Raw genomic sequence first — 26,502 nt, 5'->3', positions numbered from 1 at the left:
TCTACCAGGACACTACAAGATAATCATAGAGTAGGCCAAGGGGCAAGGAAGCTGAGAGGCTGCGAAATGAGGCTCTGACATAGGAGTTGTTTTTTTCCTATTATTTAAGGGGCTGTAGAACTATAAAAAGTCAAAATCCCACTTAAGTAATCTTAACTTTTTTTTTTTTTAATCTAATTTTTTTTTTGTTTTGAGCATAAGGCAAAAAAAAAAAAAAAAAAAAAGAATAAGGGTTTCCTCCTCCTTAGTGTGAGACACAACCTTCTGGCAGCAATCTTATAATACAGAGATGACCTTTTTTGATGCTTGGCCGAAATCTCTGATCTCATTAAAGGATAATCTAGTTTTTGACTGAAAAGGTAGACTCTCAGCATCATTCTCAGGTTTGTGTTCTGGAGGTCAGTAGCTTATAACTGATGCCACAGACTTCTAAAGTATCCTGCTGATCTGTTACTGCTTTCATTTATAAAAATAGCTTCACCCTGTGAACCACCTACTTAAACATGTTTACTTTTGGTAATCTGCATTTTTAAGTTCCTACAGTGGACTTTTGAAGTAACATAAACAATGGTATTAAAAAAAAATCCTGCTTATCACAGCTTTCATTTACCTATAGTAACTGCAATGTCACCTAAAAAACATAACTGCTGAAATGAAGTATATATGCCTTGTCAGTGTTGACATGATAATAAAATCAATGTTTCTGAATATGACATTATGCTTCTGAGCACACAGAGCACATTAATCTGAGACACATTAGCAGCAAGTGTTCCTGTTATTAATTTATATTTGGCCTTTGGATGATGCCAGGTTTAACACTCCAAGTCCTAAAACTGTCCTCATCTGACACACTGATATTTACTGTTTGCCTATACATCTGTAACAGGTGCACCTGCATTGCTAGCACACATTTTACTGTCTTCCCACTGTTATTTGATATGATAGTCATTCCATAACTATAGCCCTAATTTTACAGTAACATTTAGGAGGATAAAGCAGTCACTAAACACAAAAGGCTAATTACTGTGCGTTATTTCACTCCAACAGACCTTTTTTCTCTTAGTTCAGGCGCAAACAGTAAATTAGCTTAACTGCACTGATGGTAATGAATCATTATAATTAAGTATAATTCTCCATTAACCTTTTGGCTGGTTTTGTGCCTTTGAAGGTAAGTTTTAAAAAATAAAAAAAAAAAAAAAAAGAAGAAGACTGGACTTGTGCCATATTAATTATATTAATGAAAATATAATCTGTGTTTTATTTTTAACAAGTTTTTCAAAGTGCCAAGGGGATGAACTCAGGAAAGAAAGAGAGACTTGACAAAATGTATGTCATGTGGATTCTATCAATCTTTGCAACCTTACTGTACATCACCTTCATTAAGCTGTGAAGCACTGGGGATGCTGATCAGCTACAGTGATGCAGGCCTTTATTAAACAACACACCATCCTGTCATTATGTGAGAGAGAATATAATACATTTTACACTGACAGCAAATATTAATGATTCAAAAAATGGTATCTGCCCCCAGTACTTGCTGCCTGCATTATTTTAGCTCAGCAAAGGTGATCCCCTGAGCCAAAGCAGCACGCAGACGCTAGTGTTGCTACAGGAAGTGCAGTGCAGGAGCATATTGGCAAAATCCTACCCACAGTTAATCCATGCACCACACAATTAATATTAAGATCAAACTCTTTTCTTCTTTTTTTTTTTTCTCTCTGCACTATGAAAAAGTCATTGACATAAATTATCTATTCTGTTACTAGCTTGAAATTACTGCAAGAACTCTAGTGATTAAAATAAATCTTCCATATTTCCATATAAGCTGGTTCCTCAATCAGCTCCTAGCAGCATTAGGAATAATACATGATGGAAAAATGAAGCTACGGCAGCTGAGACCCGTGCTACAAGCCAGACAACAACCCACAGGATACTCCAGCTACTCAGAAACAATTAGGACTTTGGAGCCAGAAAGTCATCCACTTACTGCCTTGACTCATAATAGCTACAGGACATATGAATTATCCATATCTATTCCACTTTACCAAGAAATAAAAACAAGATAAAACCAATTACAATATGCAAACCAAAATCTGTGGATACAATGGCAAGCTGCAAATATTTAAAACATTACAAAATTACTTGAGAATCCACACACATGCTCTGCCAGATACGGAAATTTTACTGGAGAACACGGAAATGGTTCACTTTAGATGGGTGGCTCTCTACAGCATGAACATCTTATTTAAAAAGCATTGCCTGTAACCTGTTTTTCCTTCCACCACTGCCCAAGGGGAGCATTTTAAGCACTTATTCCAAGCCCGAAGCCAGAGGATTAGTTCCTTTGAGCAGGTCTGTATTTGGGATTCCTCTCCATGGGGTCCAAAGAAAGTTTGCCTCGCTTTTGCAAGTTGCCCGAACTTTCAGGTAATGCTCCATTTTGCTGAATGCAAACATGCAGAAATCCTCAAACCTCACATTATACTCCAGAGATTACCACGGGGCTGCTTGCCTTTTTTTATTTTTTCCTTTATGAATTGTAGCCAGCAGAAGCTGTGGATTTGATGTATTGCCGTCTATTTTTACACAAGCAGCAGCAGCGGCGGCAGCAGCAGTAGCAGTTCACACAGTCCTGCATAAACTCTATTCTCATGGTTCATCCTGTTGTCTCTGCTGTACAGTGGGATTTAACCATTTCTTGGACTACTCAGATTGACTGCAAACCCTGCTCTATGGGGCATTAGCTACAGCGTCAGTATTCCAATACCACAAGTAGCAGGGAAATGTCTCCTTCCAGAAATCTCTTTTAAAAGCATCTAAAGCCAAACAACAGGGTATTCAACCCTGTGTGCGTGCTTCTATTCTGCAGCCGACAAACAAGGAAAAAACCTTCGACAGAGCACAGTGAAACAAGAAATCAAAATATGAAGCCATGAGTTAATTATAACTTTTTTTAAAAAAAAAGAAATATTAGCCGTATTCTAAATAAACATGGCATTTGTCCAACCAGGCCACTGAACGCCACTGGAAACGCCACTTCAGACACCGATTCATATCAATATCTTAGAGCATAAATATTGCATATGACGGGAAAGTGAGCCAGAGGCACATGAAAATAGTTTCCAACTGCAGGAGATACTATACTGATGACAGGAGCTGAGCTTTGATTTGCTCAAGGCATCGCAGAGTAACCTTAAAATAGAAAACTTACTGGAGTTAAGATAAGATAGGGACTTGTTTGCAAAGTACGCTGCCTCGGCCGTCCTGCCGGTGCCCCGCCGAGCCCACGGCCCCCGCAAGCTGCCGGCACCCCACGGCCGCCCGCGCCGCGCACTCCTCACCTCGAGATCACTCCATACAGAGTCCTGGTTGCACATGTCCCACGCCATCCAGCTGCGGAGCGACGGCAGGAAAGCTGGCAAACTACAGTCCAGAGGTAGGCAGGCAGGCAGCAGACACTCATGCAGGCAACGAGACCCTCTCTGAGAGTGAACCGAAGGCACCTGTCTTACTACTGTTCCCCGTCACATGACAAAGCTATTAAAAAGTAGGCTGGGCTGTCACTCATCCAGCCTTCTGGAGCCGCTGCTCCAGCCCGTGACGTCAGCCAGGGGCAGACCCAGCCTGAAGTGAAGTAAATCTTTGCAAAACCCGCTCAGACCTCGGCGGCCGCGGCAACCCGCTGTGATTCAAAGCAGATTTCCACGCCACACCCCCGGAACGCTGCTCCTGCCGTAGCACAGCTCCTATCCCTCCCCATATTTTTTAATTTCTTAGCTTGCTTTCTTTGTCTTCCCCCCACACCCCAGCACACAATAGGCAGAGCTGCGCTTATAATAAAGAAAAAGTGAAATGACTCCCAGCCGAGCTACAGCCTGCGTGCTCTGAGTAGCCCCAGCACAACCTTTCCAGTGCCTGCACCGCTTTCCCGGAGCTGTTCTTTGGAGAGGCTATCCCAGAGTTCGGCAAAAGTTACACCTCCTCCCAACATTTTTTGCGCTCGGGGTTTTTGCACCTCCCCAAGTATTTTAGTTAGGCTAATGGTATCTCGTAGACAATTGCAACTCAAGTTAGTTTTTCCACCGTAAATGTATTGGCACCCCGCCCCGCCCCCCCACTCCCACCCACCCCAGCATTTCTCTGAAATGGACTCAGCATCTATAAAAAGCGTTCCTACAGTTATCTCACCTGCTCCGAGGGGGAAGCCTGATCCTGTTCCCAGGTGGATTACAGTACCTCTGAGCTGCTCTTTAATCACTTCTCTGTCTCAGTGTATTCCCCAAGAAACCATGGCTGTTACAAGGAACTGCCTCCGTCCTGCCCGGGACCGCCCTGACCCCCACCCGCCTCTATAATCTGCCTCAGGGCGCATTTCTGTACCCTTCTGACCTGGACCCAGCGTTTGTTCATTAAAAATAAATAAATTTAAAAATCTCTTTGTCGTGTGAAAATCCAGACACACTGTTAACAGACCTGTCTCCCCGTCAAAGCCTTTCCCAGACAATAGGGGCTGCTGCAAGTGCAACTGGTTTGTGATACCCCTTTGCACTGCATACGCAACAAACTCCATGTATCAAACTGAACTGCAAAATGTTGTCCACAACAGGGAATAAACCACCAAAAATAAAGGTCTTGTTTAACTACCCCACCTGCCTGCTTATTGTCTCAAGCTGCAGTTCTTTCAGTTATCTGGGTGCAAAAATTCTCGTGAAATGCAATTGCTGGTTCCCTTGTGCTGGGCTACCAGTCAAAGTTACAAAACTATAGCTTATCATCCTCCATGTCATGAAATATTCATTTTCATTGTTATTTGCAAACTTGAGTATTCTAAAGACTAAATGAATTCAATTATTACACCAGGCTATGGCAATTCTGCAGAGAGAAATAAAATAAATAAGAAGTACAATTCTTGAAATAGCCTTTTTCTCACATACACTGGAACCTTCAGAAATGGTAGGAGGTCTCAGATATCTTCTTAGCTTATTTGTGTTTCCTTGTAATTCATTATTGCCAGTCCTGATAAAATGTACATTTTTCCAAGCTTGTGCTTCAGTTGCAAATCACATCACACTGTCATATTTTCACCAAGCACTGATGACAAAAATGGCATTGTTTTTACTTTACCTAATTAAAAAAACCACAGCAAAATACCGAATAACTACAGAAAGCCTTTCCTACAAATAATTAAATTAATGGTATTGCTTTGCCCTCATGACAAAAAAAAAACTAATTTCCTTCCCAATTATATGCTGATTTAATGATAAAACTGCAGTAAATTATTAAGATCTGTGGCAAAGGTGAGTACCTCTACCCCTGAACAGTCAACTGTGAAATAATACTGGGTACCTGCGTGCCTGGAGTGGAGTCGGCTCTTATTAATTATTATCTGTGGATCCATGGTTGGTGGAATATTCTCCTTCAATACCTACTTATAATTGTGTTCATTGACTGTGCCGAATCCATCATCTGGTTTTTTTTCAAATTTCATTCACACCTTTTATAGAAATGTATTTACACTGGAACATTTCATATTGCTGTTTTGGATATTTTGACCTGCTCATGTTGTTTCTATTTTCTACACTTCCACTTCAATGCTTTCCCTTCAAATTAGCAAGTTAACTGATAAATATAAACTGTGACCTTAGTGGTGCTCTCACCATACAAGCTTTAGAGACTGAAGAACTTTTTTAGTGCACTATTGAGGGAGCAACCAATAGGTAATAATTACAGAGCCCCCAGAGCTTTTCTACGGCCCTGTTTACATTATAGCTTGAACTTTGCTGGCAGTTCCAGTGTTACCTGGAAGAGATGCCAATCAAGTCTCCAACTACAAAAGACTGTGAGATTTCAACAAGGGTTCCCCATTGCTTGGGAAGAATTTTTTTTTTTTTTAACTGAAGTGTCTAAGTAGAAGCCATAGTACAAATTTACCCACTAGGATCTTTTTTTCCCATGTTTTAATGTGGGTTTTGAGCCTAGTGCCCCAAGAAGGAGAAAAGCAAGGGAGACAGCTGCAGTGGTGGTGTAGTTTGGAAACGACGCAGCCTCCGCACATGCAAATGAAGCCTGTGAAACCCAGCCAGCACCTAAGCTGCTTCCTCAAAGGAAACCTTGTCTTCTGAACATTCCCTGGAAGCTTTAGCAATGCTCTTCCCTCTGTTTTGACAACACTAAAGAATTGCACAAACATCTTTTGTGGGGCAATAGCTAAGCACATACACACACGATATTTGGTTCCATAACAAACACATACAGAGAAAACCCTCCTTCAGCTGACAAAGTCTGCGGGTCTGTTTGACACAATCTGCCCTGTTGAAATGTCCTTTACCAGGACACCTGTATCAGACCACCTCTTCAACTACTGCATTTCCCCTGTTTTCAGGTTAGTCTGTACCAGGTCTCAGCAATTCCCAAATGTTGCCTTTTCTTCTTTAAAGGCCATGATTCAAGAAAGTTCTGGTAAGCCTTCCAACAGCATTTGGGCACTAATTCCGAAATCCTGACACATTTCTAGCAGGACTGGAAGGTATGGCTGCCTGCAACAACAGGAAATAGACATGAAAGACCAAAGCCTTCAAGCCCTCTGTCCTTGACTTTTTCCTGGACTCAGCATTCATTTTATCTCTTTCTCCTCCCACCCACATTTTCTAGCTATGGTCAGGTTTTTATTCCCTGTAATTTAAGTCTCTTAAAGAAGCTACTGATTTTGGAGACCTTGTGATTTTGAAATTCAAAACTTAGCCCCTTCATTATGGCACTGAGGAAGAAATCTTTTCTTTCTTTGCCCCCAAGACTGTGATACTTGCTGATTTTTGGCAAAGTTTGCTACTTTGCCAGTGGAGTAAGGACAAGCAAACTTATATATAAAAATAGTGAGGAAGTTTCAGCCCGATGAGGTTTGCAAATCAGTTCTCACATCGATACAACCCTTTCTGCTAAACCCTCCAAGAGTGAATGGCTTTACAGCAAAAGATCAGCCAATGTTGTATATAAAAGAGAAAACTGCACTCCAAAGGTGTGTTAGCGTGAATGGTGTTCTATATAAAGTATATGTACCCTATTAATTTTTTATTAAAAATCTTCCTTCTGTGCATCTTTACTCGTATTTTTTGCACAGTCCTGTATTTGTTCTCCAGTCCATTCTCTCTGTTCCACTTCTATCCTATTTGTTTACTCTTTTTTTTTCCCCTTCTCATCTTCTTTTCCTTATTTATCCAGTTCATACTACCCAGAATACACTCTCGATAGCATAAGCTGGTGAATCAAACTCCTTGAACTTCTGGGTTCACTGGTGCAGTAATTCTACAATGGAATAAAGACATCTGCTCTCTCTAGTTCTGTTAGGGCAGTTATGATCTTAGATATTTTTTAACATAGAAACCCAGGATAGTGCTCTCTGGAAAACTCAAGAGATCAGGGCCAAGTTAATTCCTGGCCCAGCTCTGGGTCACAGGCTGCTGTCTGAGGAGCTGTATATTTGAGAGTCCAAAATAACTTTCCCTGAACAGCGATGCATTACTGACATTACTGACACCAGGCTGAATTTTGCCACATCTGCCTCCACAGACTGAGGGCTCAAAAAACCAGCACTGAATGCCAGGGGAAATCACTCACTTGTTCACGTGCAACTGGACCTGACTATATTTACTGTTAGTGCAGATTACCTGATTATCAGTGTTAACCAGGCTGGGAGACACGCGACTCTTTGTAACTGAGTGCTTGTAGTAAAACCTTCCAGGAGTGTTCAAGTAAAGCAGGAGGGTCACAGGTACCCATTACAAGCAATCTTCCTATAATCTTTCTTATACCTCCCTGAACATCACCCTCTTTATAAGCATGTTTCACTTACTCATTATTAAAAAAAAGAAAAACAAACCCACTCCAGCTGATTACATAAAAAATATATTTGTCACTTGTTTCCCTCCAACATTTGGAGCATATGTTCTCCAGAACCCTGCTTTGCTATGATTTGTAGGAAAATCCAGCTTGTCAGGCTTACTAAAAGGAATACGAGCAGTGTCTTTCACTTGGGTGTTACTATTTTATAGAAAGACTGATATGTAAAAGAGTATCTACCTTTAATTTATGACCTGTGTATGTTTGAGAAATGGAGCCATGTAAACACATCCGTTTCCTGGGGAGGCTGTGGTGCTGTCTGAGCACAGACACCCAGGCAAGCCAAGGAGACAGACTCCAGTTTTGCACTGTCTTGCAGGTTGGCAGAGCAGGCAGGACCACATCAAAATCGCAGACCGTTGCAGATCTTCATCATCTCTCCTTTACTCACCTCACTGCTGATATTTCCTTGGAACAAAAGAAGTCATAAAGTTCTTATTATCCTCTTATCCTTCCACACATTCAAGTCCCTGGGAAGAGACCAAAATCTGCTCATATCTGGTATTATCAGACCCAAGGAACCAGTTTCTGACATTCCTGTTCAGGGGCCTGGAACATCTGCCCTTACTCAGAAGTTGTGCCCTTCCTCTCCCACTCCCAGCCTTGCTGGGATGCTCACACTCCTTCTGGGGACAGGCAATTGTCCTCTCCAGCTTCAGCCACACAGGGCAGAACCTGGGGAAGCTTCAGGAACACACCTTGTATTTATAACACTCTGAAGCATTCTGAACACCCCACCCAGATCTTTCTCATTATCCCTACTACCATCCACCTTGCACCCTTTCCCCTGAGCACCTAGAGAAGTACCCTGGAGATCTTGTTCCCTGACTTGTTCATAGTTAATGCCAATCTAGTTTTTACTGACTTTTTCTGAGAGGGATTTGAAGAGGATGATCCCCTGAACAACCACCATGGATACAGAAGATTCCCTGGTGCAACCATAAGCAACTTGGTGGGAACTACCAGCCTTCAAAGCTACCAGCCTTCACTGAGGTGGCCACCCAGCTGCCACATTGCATTTGGAGTTTGCTTTGCCATCTGGCCATTTAGTGACCCAGCCAGGGCCTCCCAGCCTGAAGGGGAGCTGTGATGCCCAGGCTGCCACAGCAGTGCAGGAGAGCACACCACCAGATCCACGCGGAGGCTCGCAGTAGCTGGTGGAAGAAAAAAATCTATTATTTCCATAACACAGGGTATCTCCTCTCTAAAATGGCTGGTAAGGTGACTGCAGTGGAGCGCACAGAAGGCTGCAGCACAGCACTGGAGAGAACAGTAACCTTTAAATACTCTAAAATCAAATCTTGTTTTACACAAAACCGCTATGGTAAAGTCGATGTGAATGAAGCACCTTTGAGTGAAGGAACAGAGGGAAAGGCAGTGGACAGTTTTAGTGCCTCCTAGCAATTCTTTTTAATAAACTAGAGATGACAGACAGCCTTACCAACACATCTCTCATCTTCAAATACGACTTTCTTCAGACAGAGCTCAGTGGAACTGAGTCAGCCTTTTTTCTTGGGCCTAGCTCTTGGCATTTTTCATATTAAAATGAAGTATAATGCGGACATAATTCTGGACTGTAGTAATCTGATGGGGTTTTAGTAACAGGCCACAGATTTGCTCTGCAACAATTTTAGGCAAACAAAATAAAATGAAGATATCACACAAAAGACCTAGTGTTTGGGGTTTTTTAAAAATTCACTTATGGATCAAATTATGCTTTATAGAGTTATGTCTGTCTGTGGAAGAGTGCAAGCTTTTGCAGAAACTCCTGTCAGTGGGCAACATAGCTCCACTCGTGCAGCAGCCAGCACTCACTGCTTGGCCTCTGAAGCTCCCAGACTGCAGCAAAGGTCCCCTTCCCCAGCTCCTCACAGCCCCTACACCCTGTTTTCCTGAGTCAGCCAAGGACAAGACGAGATGGGATCACCTCATCACAACAGCCAACAGTGTCATGCAGACAAGGCTTCTGAAGGATCAGCTTTGCCTGACCTCTTAACTAGTAGTTCCTGCCAGCCAAAATTGAGCCCTGGAGTTATTTTTAGGCAAAACCCTTCATGAATTGCAGTTAACTTGCAATATGCAAACTAGTGACTAGTGCTAGAGGAATCCCTATGGGTTTTGTGGTTCCACTCCCTGCTCAAAAGTCCAATTATTCATTTTTCTTGGAGCTGCAATATTAATCTAAAAAAGTTGCACAAATGGCAAGAGATGTCATCCTCCCTCCATCCCCAATTCAGATAACTGAAATAAAGGAAGATAAGCATTTAGCCCAGGGCTTATTAGCTATACAAAGTGCAGCTGTAAACCTTCAGAGGCTGACCTTCCTCCAGCAATGCTTTTGACAAAAAATTTGTCAGTACTTTCACCTCTGACTCAGGGCCAAACAAGCTAGTGCAGAGATGGAATGGGAGAACTAGCCACAGAAAGGTTTGGGTGAGTTACTATTTTATTTTCATTTTATTTTATTTTATTCTGTCCAAATCACTTGCCTCAATACCTGTATGAGAAAATGCACTAAAGTAGAAGAGGGGGTTAAAGTAGCTGGAAGGGGTGACTGCTCTAAATCCTTCGGAAGGGAATGGAAATCTTTAAATGGATTTAGGCAGGTTTTGAATCAGACCTTATCACAGAAGGTGGGACCAAGGCAGCTCAAAGCAGAAACTCCTCCACACATTTCCACCTTTTTTTTTTTTTTTTTTTTAAAGTTTTCATACCATTCAGGCTTCCCCAGCTTTCCCCTGTGAATGCAACAGGGATATAGCACTGAGACTGCATCAGCTATCACCATTTTAGATATCTTTGTTCCCAAGAAATTTAGTATTTGCTGAACATCCTTTGCCCTGGGACACTGATTATTTATTATTTTGTAAGTGGGTACCAGGAAGATTCACGCTTCCTCCCCAAAAGAGCTATGACTGTACTTTCATTACTTCCTGTCTATCAACAAATAAGGTAAGATTGCTACTTCTATGTTTGTCCCTAATGGATCTCTACCACAGTAAAATTCCTCAGCAATCTGGTTCAATTAAACACTATTTGTTGTTTCTGCTCTTTTGAACTCCACACGTGGAAGTGCAAGTCAGGGCAATGCAGTTAACCAAAAGCATTGAAAGGACTGTGTAGGATTCACACTGAAACAGAGACTTCACCAGAGTGCACCTTTCCCTTTTGCCCATTGCAGGCTCCCCCTTCCTCTCTGAGAAACAAAGAACCAAGTAAAACCAGGAAACTGTTGGAATGGAAGATTATTTTAATTTGTGCTGCAAGTTGCTGTGTAAAAAAAAAACCCTCTGAAAAAACAGCAAACCAACCCCAAAGAGCACTTCATCATAATATTATTACCAATTTATTAAACTGAGATTGCATAGACTGGAGAAATGAGTGTGACGCATCCCCGGGGGTTTTCTGGAGGTAGACCTCCAGTTGTTTCATTCTCACATGCACTCCTGTTTACAAAGACATGGAAAAATATTTGCACTTCAGTTCAATGCAACACAATTTTACATTGTTTGCAGGTTTTCTTTAAGGAAGGGTAGGAGCATTCATAGCATGCTGGAGATGTACACTATGGGGAGGTAGGGCTACCATCTTCCAGGGAGACTGGGGGAAAACACATGGTGATTGTTAATTTATATCCTGGACAATGTAATAAATCGAAGCATCGCTGACAATTCCTGCCCAGTAAACATGCTCAATTTCATCTCCCGTAAAAAGGCGAGCAGGCACTAAATAGCAACACATTTTGATTTTCATTTAGCCACTTTAATGATAGGTGATGTTAGTGGAAAAGATCATTTATCTTCAGATTTATTTTATATGAGATAAAAGGCCTTGCCAATTTTTTAAAATTCATTTACACAAGTGAATAAATCTTCCCAAACAATAAGTAGGAAAGTCATATTTCTTTAACTTCGCTAAAATCTGAAAATGCTGATCTTGGAGTGAAATGGACAGCACCGGCATTTTAATTAAGAACATAAAGACTCCTCTTCTAAATAAGAAGCACAGCTATACTTCAGAAAAAAGTATCTCTGATTCAGAGGACAATCTTTTTTAATGCATTTTGTCAAAAAATCTCTGATAAATCAGGAGAGACACGTGCAATTTTTATGTCCCCTTCATTTTTAGATCAGTTCCAGTGTGAAGGCTATCTAAAAATAGACAGAATCTAACCTTTCAAATATCTATACTGCTGCATACCACGAACACAAGCTTTCAGTGCCTTTCATGGCTTTCAAGAGCCTTGTGCTGTGCCTGTCTTCTCCTCTAGCACATTATCCCATGTTGCCTACTGCACCCAGGCACGAGACAAGCTGCAAGTTGCAATGTGCAGTACACTGCACTATGTGATATGTGTCCTTTTGAGACACGCAAGCAGAAGGATCATGAAAACGAGTCTTTCCTTTTGGCTATTTGATTTTTTGCCACTTAAAGGACACCGGCAACATTGAACTTAGTAAGTGGGGATGTGAAAACAAAGCTGAGCTGGCTGCCCCAGCAGCTCTGTTCAGAAAGCACAGGCTGTCTGGTTTGCAGCACACCACTCTTAAAAATATGAAGGGGAACAATAAGCTCTTTTATTGTTTTCTACAGTGCTTGCAGACACAGTTCTTGCCATCTTAAGAAGAGACTTTGCAACAGTGCACTGAACTGAGTGACGGGTGTAGAATTACAAGACAGAAGAATACGCGGTAACTATTTCTTTGCATTACACTTTCAAAACTGTGATTCTGCTTGGCCTTAACGGTATAGGTCAAATTCATCCCAAGCACAATCCTGGCAATTTCAGGTCAGTGGTACCTGAAAAATCAATAGCATTTAAGTTGATGAAGTTATAACAAGGGAGATTTTGGCCCAGGCTGTACAAATACTTACTTTTATTGTATATATTCTTCACTTGGTATTATGCTATATTTCACTGTTCTCTAATGCTAAACACTCTACTTAGCAGGTCCTAAAGCCACACCAGGAGCTGGAACAGGAAAAATCTGTAGTAAAATCAGGTTTGTGGGGCTGCCCTGGAGGCTTTGAGTGACTGTGAATTTTGCTTACACGAAATAGAAAATCACCCTTGTACCAGTTGTTAGCTAGCTACTCCTAACAGGAACGAGCTTGTAAGGACTTGCTTTTCTTTGTTTACTGTCATGCTCTGCTCTGACGGAGTCAGAAGTTTGTCAAGGCATTTTACTCTGTCAAAAAATGAATAAAATAACTTACACTGATAAAATAATGAAACAAAGCAGCATCAGACTAAATGAATTCCTTCAAAGAATTTTGGATGGTAAATGTCTTACCTACTGACAGGAAGGCAAGGATAGCAAACAAAGGCATAGGAATAAAAGCTATTCAATAAAATATCGATTTCATTATCACCACCTATTCAACTTAATTTTCTTGGCATCCATATCCCTAATGCAGGTTTGTGATAGATCGTACAATCACTTTTTAATTAAGCCCTACTGTGCCTTGTATTAAGAACAAGACAGTATACATTATGGCACAATATATCTACCAAAATATTTAATGCTTATCCTTTTCATTTTGGTATTTAAAAGTTGTTCTCTTAGGAGGTGGTATCAGTATTTAACAACATTCTTGACAGTAAGTATAAAAACAAAAAGCTTCATACTTAATCTAGCCATGTCAAAACTGAAACTCCTTAAAATAATTGCTTTCTGAATATATGGTATTTCTATTGCATTATTTTATTATCACTCAGCTTTCAACATCTTAAGATGCAAAACTTGTTCCTTCTCCTACATACTGATGAGCTAGGAAGTGGCGCAAGGATAGAAAACTCACATTTGGCCAGTTGAATGGTACATGAAACAGATGTTATCATGTTACAAGAGATATTTAATGAGAAGCTGTAGAAGACTGGCAGCTTCCTGGGTTGGTAGTATTTTCTTTGTGTCTCTTTTGGTGTATTGCAGTTCTGCTGCTTGCGATGGGGCAGATCCTCTACAAGAACAACACTCTTCTTTGCTGGAGTACTGGCACTTTTCAGAGGGCAACATTCACTGTAATTACTAAAATGTACCCACCTTTGTCCAAGTAAGAAAAGGCTGTTGTTGCATGTATAATGTGGTTTTAGTTTTTAATGCCAGAAATGAATCAGTAAACATAGTTACATTATGGTATACTGTTTCTTATTCTGTACCCATAGTAACCAAATTAATCTCAAGGCACTACTGGCATTAATTCAATCTGAAGCTCATACTTTGGATTTCACATTGGTGTCTTCATCCTATTCTTCTTCTCAACTAATAAAATGTTAATATATGGCAATATATTTATTTCTGGTTCAGTTCAAGTTGAGGTGTGCAGTACTTTGCAGAAACCTAATTAATATCAATCATACATTAGAACACTCTGTTTAGTATACAAATAGCTAGCACATGAGGATGAAACAGAGGACCCAAGAATTCATTTCTAGCTGTAACTTCTCTGTCTGTAGGATAGGGAAGGCCAGTTTTCCCTTACCCTTCAATCTCCATTTAAAAAAAAAATCCGTAACATAGAGTGAAGAGCTACACTAAATAAATCAGAAATTATAAAAAAAATAACAAGAGTAAGGAGACCTTGAAAGATGAGATACTGACATCTCCCCCTGTACCACTATGAGTTTGGTGGACGCTAGCAATGAACTAGTTCCCACAGTGATCCAGAAGTATTGTCTTCAGCAACACCCACTGATACGAGTTTTTCTGCTGGAACAGCCTTCAGGCAAAAAAGCCCATCCAGCTGATAGTGAAAAACCATCTCCACATCCCGGGAATTGTACCTGAACTGCTCAGGAGACATAAGCAGCTCAACACCTGTGATGTTGACTACATCTACTCTAGACCTCAGCAAAAAGAACTCCAGTTCTTTTGTCAGAACTTAATTTGGGAAATCTGATACCTCAGGCACACTACTATCCCCAAATCTGCTCTACTTCCCATAGTTAGGTTTTGCAGCAACAGTTCACATTTCCTGGAGCTCTTTTTACCTAGCTGTCCCCAGTCCCATGGATTTCCAGGAGCACTGCTGTCCCCAAGTATTTTGGTGCTTTCAAAATGCTCAACTAAGAGAAATTACTGCACTCAATCCCAGCTTGATCCAACCACTGACAGAGCAACAGGGCCAACTTATTCACCACATACAACAAGGAGTCCCATCAAAAGGGTGAGCTGATATGAAGAGCTAAGGCAATACTTATGGAAAAGCAGAGGGAGTGTAGGTGATCTGTGGCTCACCAGGTGAAGATCCCCACTCTGAAAAGAATCACCATCATGCCAGTACTGCTCTGCACGGAAGCTCAGGCCTCAACCTGTATGTGGGTCACAGACCTGCAGCAAAACTTGTATTTTAAAAGACCCCATCTGCTGGCAAAAGCCACAGGGTGTTTGAGCAAGCCCACGAACAGGTTGCATGGGCAGCCCCATGCCCATCACCGCAGGACACAGAAGACTCAGTGGGTCTTCTCCATCAGGCACATCACTCAAAGCTGTATGAAGAGAAGCTCAAGCCCAGCCTTTGCAAAAGCACCCACCTAGAACAAAACTCCACACCACAAGACTGCATCAAACAGCTGGAGTTCACAGAGCTCCCCCTGATCATTTCAGGTTTTTGCCTCGGTAACTGAGCAGCAAAACCCTCAGGAGGGCCCTGGTGCGCCCCTGGGTACTCCCATAGGGCTCCCACTGGCCCTGAGCCCTGCCTGCATACTGCATCCAAGGGTACAATACAGTCCTTCAATTTTACCAACTGCTACAGAGTAAGAATTCCTAGAATGGCTCAAACACATACCAGTTCAAATATGGGTACTTTCAGACTTCTTTTCTATTCCAAATTATGTGCTTTGCCAGCTTCAAAAAAACAGATGGAAAATACATCCCTAAATGTGCACCCTTGTGATCATTCCAAAAGGAAAGCAGCACCAAGTAGCTTAAAACGTTTGCTAGAAAAACTCTTTTCCATATCATGCAAATAGCAGACAAAAATAACTGCTAGGCAATTGATATACATACAAATATTGGTTATTTTAAACAGTAATTTGTTATTGAGGACATCTCACTGAAATATTGTAATATTCAATTTCCTCTGCATTTGCATGGAAAAGGAGCCAGAGAGCGCATGATCATTCATTTAACTATTACATAAATACGTCTATCATAAGATCACACGGTTTTCAAGCCAGAGTTCAAATACATGTTTAATGCATGAGACTATGATGAAGAAACTTGTGAACTCACAGGTCTCATAGCACAATCTCAATCAGATACAAGCTTGGTGTAAATATGTACAGTATCGTGTGCTTTCCAATAGCACCATGTCTCCAGGCAGCAGTCTGACATCAGCAAAGGAGACAGGTGGTTCCCTTTCCAGCCCTAGAGGGGTGAAAAAAAGGAGTTAAGACACTGTGTAAATACAGCAATATTTTTTCCTTGGTGTTTTGATAGTTTTCAACCCTTAATGAAACTTCAGTGTATGAACAATTCTCATAACATCTTTGCTACAAATCAGTGAGTGGATGTCATGTCCTAAGATATTTATAACCTTAAAGGTAGTGGTAAGTGATACTGTTTGGCAGCCTTGGTTTAGAAGTGCTGAAGTTATTTGCCTTTTGGTTTTGTAAGAAAGGAGCTCCAAAAAGCCACAAAAACCCAGTTTCCTTGCTCTAAATGTATCCCTTCCCTATAACAGATCACTGTTACTAATAACGCCTGTAAGAATGACAAACAACAGTCAATCACAGGCACAGAGCAGGTCACAACTGCTTTTAGCTAGCTCAACTTTGTAAACTCTAACAGTGTGAGATATGCTAAACCCTGCACAATGCACAGTAGTTTGATTTTGAATCTCACATTACAGGAGTTCACACATATGCTAACCTGCATATAGAATAACCCAATTCGGCCTTTCTTTCCTATCTGTACATAAATAGATACTTTTTTTTTTTTTTTTTTTTTTAACACAGTGACAGCCACTGCCTCTTAAACCATTTTCTTTTGTTGCATTTCCTTAGAAACACAAATCTTGTTCCTTGGCAGCAATTGCTGTAAGTGCTGTACCACATGCCCAAACTAGTTCTCACTCACAGCTTTAATTCACAGTAAGTGGCACGAAAGGAGGTCAACACTTCTCAGAAACCACTTTCAGTTCTTTTCTGCTTCAGTATCTATTCTATAAAGCCATCCGCCCTAACAGAAAGAAAGTTGTTTCTTATATTGTGTCCCTTGCTTTTTTTATTATTGTCATCTTTATGGAATGGGCTGCAGAATATATCTGATGGAATAAAAGAAGATTATTCCTGAAACCACATTCCTTGTCTCCCTTTTGCAAGATCTTAAAAATATAAGTAAAAAGAAAATAAAAATTAATACTTTCCACAACAAAAACAGAATGGCCCTTTCTTTTTCCACGCAGAAAGACTTTATATAAATGGCATCTTTGCAACTCAATGACTGTGTCTTACTTTCTGTTCAATTTACTTGCTTACAGAATGATTATTTTTTTTATCACTCCAACCAAGACATCATGGAGGCTGAAAATCAAACAGCCTTCTTTTTGCCATGATGCATCACTGGCAAGAGGAATGGCCTTGCTGACAATATTTTGCTGTCACATTTGCCTCTACAGCTTCACTGCCTTCTCTTTGATCAATGAAAACAGATTTTGACCTCATCTATTTCATTTCAGACCATATTCTGCCCTGAGGCACACAAGTACAACCTATCATAGTTATAGTGGCAATTGGGGCAGAATTTGTTCCTTTCCTGACAATTCAATATGTGATTCATGAACCAGAATTGAATCCAGTTCTCCTTTCCTAGAGCTCCTCTGGTTTTTTGGCATTAGCATCAGTAAAAAAAGCAGCAAAGATGAATTTATGTTGGTCATATCAGCAGAACTGGCTGGGTAGTCAATAATCAGACTGCTCAGCAAGATGCTACCTGACCAAAAGCTAGTTACTGTATTTTATTTACACAGCTTATTCTGTAGTCTGCTTGCTTGCTTGCTTCACTTCTCGCTCCATTGTTTAACTAAAGGGGTCATAAGACCTGGAAAAACACCTCCTAGTCTTGAACATTTCTAATTGGCTTAATGAAGCAAACCTAAAAAAAGATAATCCTCTCCACAACCATAACCTTAAAATACACACCCATGCCACTAGATGTGGAATACATGGTGTGTTCACAGGGTATGCAGTTGCCGGCAATAACTGGATGATCAAGTTTCTCTTTAATCCCCAACACAATGGACCACTTTTGAAAATACAGGCTCCATTTATATTCACACATGACTCTATGTGCCAACACCTGCATGCATTCTTTCATACAACTCACGGTACAGCTGAGGCAAGCACATTTCAGCACACACTGTCTCACATGGACACACAGCAATGCCATCTGAGATGTGCAGCACTCCAGCAGACCTATGCTGTGGGGCACTCTCTCTGCACCACCTACAGAAGTAGGGGAGTCTTTTCAAGACCACGCTGGGAGTGCTGGCACTCCAGAGCCAATACCAGGAGCTCTTTTTGAACCCTGGAAGTCCCTAGTGTCTCAGTGTCTCACCCAGAATGACAGGCACTGCATGCATAGATTGTATTGTGATTTTCTGAAGGACTCAGCTCTCAAGCAGAGGCAAGGTTGACATCACTTTGAAAACCACCTCCAAGATATCTAATGAATTGCATACAGGAGCCTAATCTATAGTAAATTTGATGTACAGTAAAAATAAACTCCTTAATATAACAAAAGCACTAATCAACATATTGCATATTAGGCCTGCAAAGCGACAATTATCTGATGAAGAGGAGTAATACTAGATAGTTCCAGTTTCCTCAGTTATTTAACTATTTATGTCAATGGAAATCAAGGAAAACAATGCCTATGGAACCACACATGAAAACACACATGAAGGATTTCAGCCAACATTTCAGTTCAGATTTGAATGTAAGGAGAAAAAAAAACTATTCAACAATAAAACACCAGAAATACAGCTCAGGACCTCCGAGTCCTGCTGCATACTGCTATTGTACTGGTTATGAGGAAACAATTTTTGGAAGCAAATTATTTTCATTTCCCTTACCATTTAAGAAAAACACATTCAAAGCAAAACAGAGAGCCTGATCCTGCCCTTCTGCAACCCCATCAATAGCAGCCTTACCACAAACTCCAGTGAAGCAGGATTTATCCTTTCCCATGGGTCATGCTCTGAGTCCTTAATTCAACACCTTATTCATCAACTTGTTCCGTGAGATTAGCTGTGGTTTCAAGTGTTATTCATTCAAAGCAGTGGGTCTACAAACACCCTCTTTCTCTGTATTGCCAGACTGAAGAAGATATGAACAATTTGGGGAGCATTACCAAAGGCTCAGAGAGAACCTCAGTATCTTCTGTGGGGTTTTCTTTGAAGTGAGAGAGCTTTCTGAGTTTGAAAATCAGCCTTGTAATGAAATAAATGGAACTCCCTTTTCTTCCTTTTTATTTTAGGTAACATGACCTGAAAAAGGATTTGCAAATACACTGGGAGAGGAGAGAGCACTCTCGTGTTTATTGGATTTTTGTTTCTTTTCTGCAGTTATTTCAGAGTTTCTCAAAATTTTCAAACATCTGTCAATCTTATAAGGTTCATCTTTTCCAACTGCAATGTATCTAGCTTAATTTTCTTTTATTTCTTAGTATATTTATTACACTTACTAATAACTATCTGAATGCCCACACAGTGCTTTAAATGGGGCTGCAAATATCCCTTGGATCTCCATCAGGAAAAAAAGGGAAAATAAAACCCAGCACAATGTTGTGATCTACTATCTGTTTTGTAAAACTGCAGGAAAGCTTGTGCCTTAAGGGCCGAGCCCTGCTCCTTCGGCAGGGAAGCAGACTGAGAGGGGTCTGTGTGCCGCACTGGAGTCACGCTTGGAGGCAGAGCACAGGAGCTACGAGCCTGCCAGAAGTGCTGATTCACTGCAGCCACTGAAGAGGTTGCTTAGTAGCTAAGCTGGGGGGGGGGGGGGATGGCACAGAGCAGGGGGGCATCTTCATTGGTACAAATAAACAGGAAGAAATGCCAAAGTTGTTGCAGAGACTGGATTCCCTGAGATCTCTGCCTAATACATGCGTGTTAGTTCGTTTATGGGAACAAAACCTGTTAATACAACTCTAGCCATAGGGGGAAAAAAATACTTGCAAATGCACAGAAGTCATGTAAATCAGAACTGCTGCTCTATTTTACAAGAAAATTTCTCCATTAATTAATTTCATGACTTAGAGCAAATGAGCATGGTTGGAAACAGGGGACCCTGCTGATATCAATCTCACAGCATAGGATACTTTCGTTTCTCTCTCTAAGATATGTAGCAGATGTACTCCCTGGCTCAAATCCAGGTGTGGACTAGGTACTGCTGTGGCTAAAACACCACCTTCTAACCTGGTTAAGTCTACTAGTAACTTTTTCTGGTTTGGAGTTAGAAAATATCCCATAAACCCCCCAGGATTTTACAATCCAAATTCTCAGAGTTGTCACATTTATAATTAGAACGATCTGATACGACTGGCATTAGTGTGAGGTAGGAACATATCACAGAGGGCCAAGCAGACAAACTAAAATATTTCTCACTGTTAAAAAGGGAATTCTTCCAAGTAGAAATGTCAGTTGAGTCACAAGGGCTCTGTGCAAAAGTAGCACCTCTTCATCCTCATACCTACTCTTAGAAAGTCCTGTGCTGCTGCCTAACTTAGCCCAACAGACCACACCACCTACAAAAGCCTGACAACAGCTCTGGCTCCCTGTGCTAAATCCCAATCTTCCTTCAAGTAGAAAATTACTTTCCCGTAAGTGCAGGTTTTTTCAGAGCTACCTGTAACACCCCCAAACCATACATAAAGACAGCATCTCTGCTGATACTGCACGTAAGAAGATGTGCCTCCACACTGAAAAAAATGTTTGATCAAACAGTTTGTCACAGTATTCCTGGATGCAGAACTTGTTGCAAGAGCAACCTTTCTTTGTGCTGATGAAAGTGCTTTTCAAGTTGTTTACCCCCATACTGGAGAAGGAGAAAAAGGAAGTAGGAAAGAAAGGGAAGAATGGAGGGAAGGAGGAAAGGATGGAGGGAAGACTATTGCAGTTACTGAATCAGCAAACAAGACAGCAACAGACAAAATGAGAACAGCTGTAAGGAACCTGGCAGCACCAGCATGTTGAGTGAAACAATAAAAAGGAGCCTGGAAGACAAGAGAAACCTGGATGCAGATACTGACTTTTTCTTTTTTTTCCTGGAAGAGGATTTATGATGCCAGATTCCGGTTGACTCTAATACCCGCACCTGGATAAATACAAATGAAATTAATTTTACAGCTGCAATCTTTCCACATTTTGAACATGGTGATTTGCGGAAAGAAACCCTATCACGGGTGTCAAAAAGGAACATAAAACATAACATGCAATATTTTTTGAAAGACATCAATTGTAATTATATGAAACCTAACAAAGTGCTCCACAGAGAGGTGGATGGAGTCGCACAGCAGAGTGCCTGGCCCGCTGTGCAGATGGCAAAGCTCAATCCAGGCAAATACAGTGGGAAGGCCACAGGAGCTCACATGTATCAAATAATAACAGTAATGTGTCTCTTCCTTCTGCCATCCGGTCACTGAAATCAGTGTGAAAGCAGCATGGAGATGAAAATGCTATGGTCAGGTATTAGCTTAGAACTTCCTACATGACCTGAGATTACAACCATCATGTCTCATCCCTCTTACTTCCACATGACAACCCTCATCTCTCTTATATCCTAAACTAAGTCACTGGTCTCAAAAGTTTTACTAGCACAGTATGGCCAGTCTTCATTCTAATGTATTTAATTTTTCTTGAAAATCAGTAGTAACTGATCTGTAACACAGACTTGGTATTAAAACACACCACTGATGTGTGAAGATATGGTGATACTCCTCAAAAAAATATGAAAAATGTCAGAATACTATGTCTGAGAAACAAGGTGTGATACTTATTTCAGAATTAGAGCAGGAGTTTATCTGCTCACAGTCTTTGCTCTCTTTACCCCATGACCAGACTGGCAAATTTTGCTGTTTCAGTGCTTGAGAGAATGAAAAATGGTGCTGTCCTTTAGTCTCTGTACCACACCTACAAAGTATTTCTCCAGGAATGTATTTTTTTCCTTGTTGGTTTCTGCTGGTGAGGATCATATTATTAATGTATTTTGCTCACCTTCCCACAGCCAGGCATTCCCACAACAGGAGTGGAGACCTGCAAACTGGTCACATTTGTACCAAAAAAGCATCAGGTCCTTTACAACACAAAAGCCACAATTTCATAAAATGGGTCAGTGCTGAAGAAAAGTCTCTTTTCTGGGAATTAAAATAGGCTATTTGCTTTCTGGTATTTCACCTGCCTCCCATATTATCACAAGCATGACAAATTACTGGCTATAACTATATTATAGCACCACTATGCTCTACACTGGCATGAACGCTCGAAAGGATATTGCCCCTGTGAGAAGGCAAACTACTACACCAGCTTTCCTGTATAAACTAGGGATAAACAGATGTCTTTCAAGCTATGAAGAATGACAACCCATTTTTACAAATACAGTGAAGAAAACTTTTTGTAAGGTTTGCTTTTTTTCTTTTGGTTTTCAGTATTAACACTTTGGGCACCCGATATTAATCCCTCCCAAATTTCTCAGCTCTTGTGTAGAAAGCATAGTGCAGTCCTACAGCTGCGGCATTTCGAAGTCTGCACAACATGCTGTACATGCCATTGCTTGACATTTTATTGACAACAAAGGCCCACAGCACAGCAGCGCTTTTAGAGATGGGATTAACATAATGAACTCCATCTTCATGGCTTTTTCATGGCATTTCTTTATAAGAAAGAATGAAAAAAGACCCAAACCAGAAAAAAACACTTTTTTCCAGTCTTTTAGGACACAGTCCCCTCTGAAATAATTGTACAATCCTAAAGGACAAGAAAGTCTGCAAGTAAAGGAGCACATCTGTACTCGCAAGGAGAATATAACTGCAGAAAAACTAGGGTGAAAAAAAGATACTGACCTTTCTATAGGTCAAGAAGAGCTCAAGTGTGGGGCCTGCACTAGTACAGCATTATAGCTGATAGAGTAAGCTCCATCATGAGATGGTAACATGAACAACACTGAGGCTTCCACACAGGACCTTCTACTGCGCAGGGACAGGCTGAAAAGGTCTTGCAGCAAAGCAAACATCAAGGTTTCAAAACTCTTAAAAATGCATGTACAAAACCCAGCAGATATTGCTTATTTCAGTCCCAAGTCAAATGGTCCTCATGCATGAGTAGCCACAAACACTGAACCCAGCCTAGGTTTGCCAGATGTCTACCCCATATTTGCAAGACGGCCCTAAATGCAGGAAAGAGAGTAGCACCCTGAGCAGGAATCAGCAATTTTGTCTGCAAAGCTCTGATCTTCCCCTCTTAAAGCTCCAAGAAAACTCTTCAATGAAAAAGTGTTTGGCAGAGTTTCCATCTGTTCTTGGCTGGACTCACTAGCCAAGTCTGAAGCACACAGAGCTTTGCTTTATTTTTTTTCCTGGTACATAAGAAACTCTACAGTATTACCGTTTTTTACAGAACGAAGCAGAGCAATCACACAGCCATCAGTCCAGCCTAACAGTAGTTGCTAAAAATTAATTTAGACAATTAGGAATTATGGGTTTTGATTTTTGCAAATTTTCTTTCTTTCTTTCTTTTTGGTCTGTCCTTTTCTGAAGTCCTGTATCCAAGCCCTCCTGTCTGTAGCCTTCTACAAACACTTAAAAAAACTACCTAAGTATCTACATGAGTAACTTATTCAGAACCTTTTCTGGGCAACAACAAAAGGACATGGCAATTTGGTATGACCTCAAACAACAATTTAATCAAATTAATGTTGCAAAGGTGCCTTAGTAAGAGATCAAAGAAAAAAATCACAATAGTCACCAATTGCAGTAATAACCTGTCTGCAACTGAATTCTTGGCTTTAAGCTACCACATTATATCCACTCAGAAATTCAAAGCTGCAACCTCAACATGTGAACTCCTTGCAAAAATGGGGCAAATTTCTCTGGTCACTGTGAAAGTAAAGGGTATTCAGCATCTGTCCTAGAAGTTCTGTCAACTTGCAGAATCATAACTCAATTTCTCTAGGAAGTTCTGAGATGCTTTCTGAAAACCAAACCTCCCCCCAGGTTCACAACCTTTGTTTAAGGAAGACAAGTAATCTACATTGTGAAAAGAGGCTGTGCTCATTTTCCTGACGTACTTTTCTGTGACCTGAACCCTCAGTTATATAAGAGTAGGAAGCATGGACAATTCATTCTTAATGCTAGCTCAGTCCTGGCCTCTCCTGGGCACTGGCTGAAAATAATACTAAACCATGCTGAATCATTTACAGTAGCTTTATGATGTGGATTATCATTCAGCAAGGACTGACCTGACCCCATCACACTCATTTCATGCAGCAACACAGACTGGACTCCAGGATCTAACAAATGCCACCCACACTGGCACCAAAACAAGTCATGCATTCATGCAGAAGGCTCACTCTAGAATAAAGCTGCTTTAAATTTATCCTTGTACTAAGCCTTCAGTAATTGTCATATCCGTGCCTCTTCTGTCAGCATAGACAGTGCTTTAAAACTGTAAGATGCCCAGACATATATGCAGTTTTTTATTTCAAGCAGCTTCCCCACTCTTACTTTCAGAAGGGTACTAGCCATTATGACAAAATATTTTGTTAATCAATGCTTCCAGCAGTTACACAGATTTCTAATGCCTCTCCTAAAATAATGGTCCTTTATTCTGCTTCTTCCTCCAGACAGAGATTCTGGTCACAAAGCATGGGAACAATTTACCTCCTCTTGGACACACGAGATACTGTGCTACAGTGCAATGCAAAATTGTGAGCTCCTCAGTCATGCAGGACCTGGTCATATGGCTGCCCACTGAATTCCTGCTCTTTCCACCATCATAAAAGGGAGTACAAGATGCTGTTGCCATTTATATTCCACTGATTACACAAGCTATTTTCATGGCAGGACTCTGCTACTGCATTCCATCTCACAGGCTGAACAGATTGAGCTTTTTTAGTGGATTCTATTAAAATAGATGTTCGTTCTGATAGGACAAATTCATCAGGTAGGGAGCTTTTACAATGAGTCATTTTAAGGTAATCTTTGTACACATCCTTTTCAAATAGCCTGAACTCTTTGAATGATAAAAGTGCACAAAAACAATAGTGGCTGTGAGTGGAGAAGAAACATTTTAAAAGCTGGGTTTGTTAAATGTTAACCCAGAAAACAAAACCCTGTCTGATTTTAGATTGGATCTTTCTGTGTGTATTCCCATCCCTACTGATTTCTTTCTACTTTTAAACTAAGGGAAACAAAGATTTTAATTGCAGGACACTTTCACTTTTACTCATGAACTGTCATTATCAATACTGTATGTTTTCTAGTGAACTCCTACACTAAATAAAAAGAGAATATAAGAATAAATCTTTTAAAAGGAATCAATTTGCTGCACATCAATCCCTGCAGGCCATGTGCTCATAAGTCAATAGTTTAAAATGAAAACATCTGATCAAGGTAATACACCTGTTAAAGGAGCATAAAATTCCAAATGCAGTGGTAAAATATAAAGATTATGAAGCCTCTTAAAGGAGCCATCAAAGTAAACTATTACACAGATACATCTGCTTCATATCAGCACCCGTTCCATCAGTGCCACTCACGATAAATGAGCATTAGGACAAACATTTCATACAGCATCTGCAGAAAATAGGTTTTTTTTCCGAAAGTGAGTAATTCAGCTCAAGAAAAGAAACAAGTAATGATTTAGCCTTGCGTGCACTTTCTAATAGAGGATCTACAAGCAATGCAAACTATTAATGATCTGAGCTCATCACAAATCTGCACATTAGCAATTTATCAATCATGTTTTACAGAAGAAGCAACTCCTACACACGATAGGCAGGGTGAAGTGACAAGCAGGCCTGAGTGTGTTGAGAGATGGGCTCAGGCACCAACCAGGGCTCACAGGGAATCAGTACTGTCACTGCTACTATGATTATTACCGTTACACAGTTCAACCACTTTTCTCTTGTTTCCTACTCCGGTGGCTCTGTCTTTTGCAGCTTTGCTGGAAGAGGGAACAAAGCCCCTCACCAGCAAGGGCATTCCTGCACTTTCACAGTGTGTCATTCTCTCTGCCTCTCAAGCAATACAAATCCCACATGGATGTTCTCTGCCAACATACTCACTTGTGCATGTGGTGTCGGTAGAGCCAAGGGGATTTTTGTTTCTCTTTTGTTTGCCTCTTTTTCTTCTTTCTTTTTTTTTTGTTTTTAATTTAAACAAAGTGTGCTCAGGGCCCCATCTAAGGGATTTTTTAACCCCTTTCCAAAAGCTTATGGGCCTTTTGAGTCTCACTTGTAATTAGTCTCAACTATGTTTTTTAGTGCTTGTGATCGCACTTGGGTTTGGCCCCAAGTTTAAAATGGAGGGAAGGGTTGCTACTTGGTGTTCCTGCTCCAGACTTTCTCCACCTTTCTCGCTCTTTTTTTTTTCCCCAAGGCCGAGGCTT

At 40.7% G+C, this 26,502-nt stretch overlaps 1 protein-coding gene and 1 long non-coding RNA gene across 3 annotated transcripts in view; one reads left to right on the top strand and one right to left on the bottom strand.

Annotated features, from left to right (window-relative positions):
- Window positions 1–3,500, bottom strand: part of PPARGC1A (PPARG coactivator 1 alpha) — a 68,751-nt gene extending 65,251 nt beyond the window's left edge. For both annotated transcript variants that reach the window (XM_082281558.1, XM_082281559.1), the window contains exon 1: window positions 3,342–3,500. In XM_082281558.1, coding sequence (XP_082137684.1) covers window positions 3,342–3,389 — 48 coding nt within the window. In that variant the 5' untranslated portion in view covers window positions 3,390–3,500. The remainder of the gene's footprint in view (window positions 1–3,341) is intronic.
- An 8,726-nt stretch (window positions 3,501–12,226) lies between these two features.
- Window positions 12,227–13,936, top strand: LOC309573136. Its single transcript, XR_014226407.1, has 3 exons — window positions 12,227–12,352; window positions 12,490–12,587; window positions 13,830–13,936. It is a non-coding gene; the product is annotated as an uncharacterized lncRNA (long non-coding RNA).
- Window positions 13,937–26,502: the final 12,566 nt, after the last annotated feature.

This window comes from Coloeus monedula (assembly GCF_965178545.1).
Source record: "Coloeus monedula genome assembly, chromosome: 5".
Lineage (NCBI taxonomy): Eukaryota > Metazoa > Chordata > Aves > Passeriformes > Corvidae > Coloeus > Coloeus monedula.
This window is presented reverse-complemented; position numbering and strand designations above follow the sequence as displayed.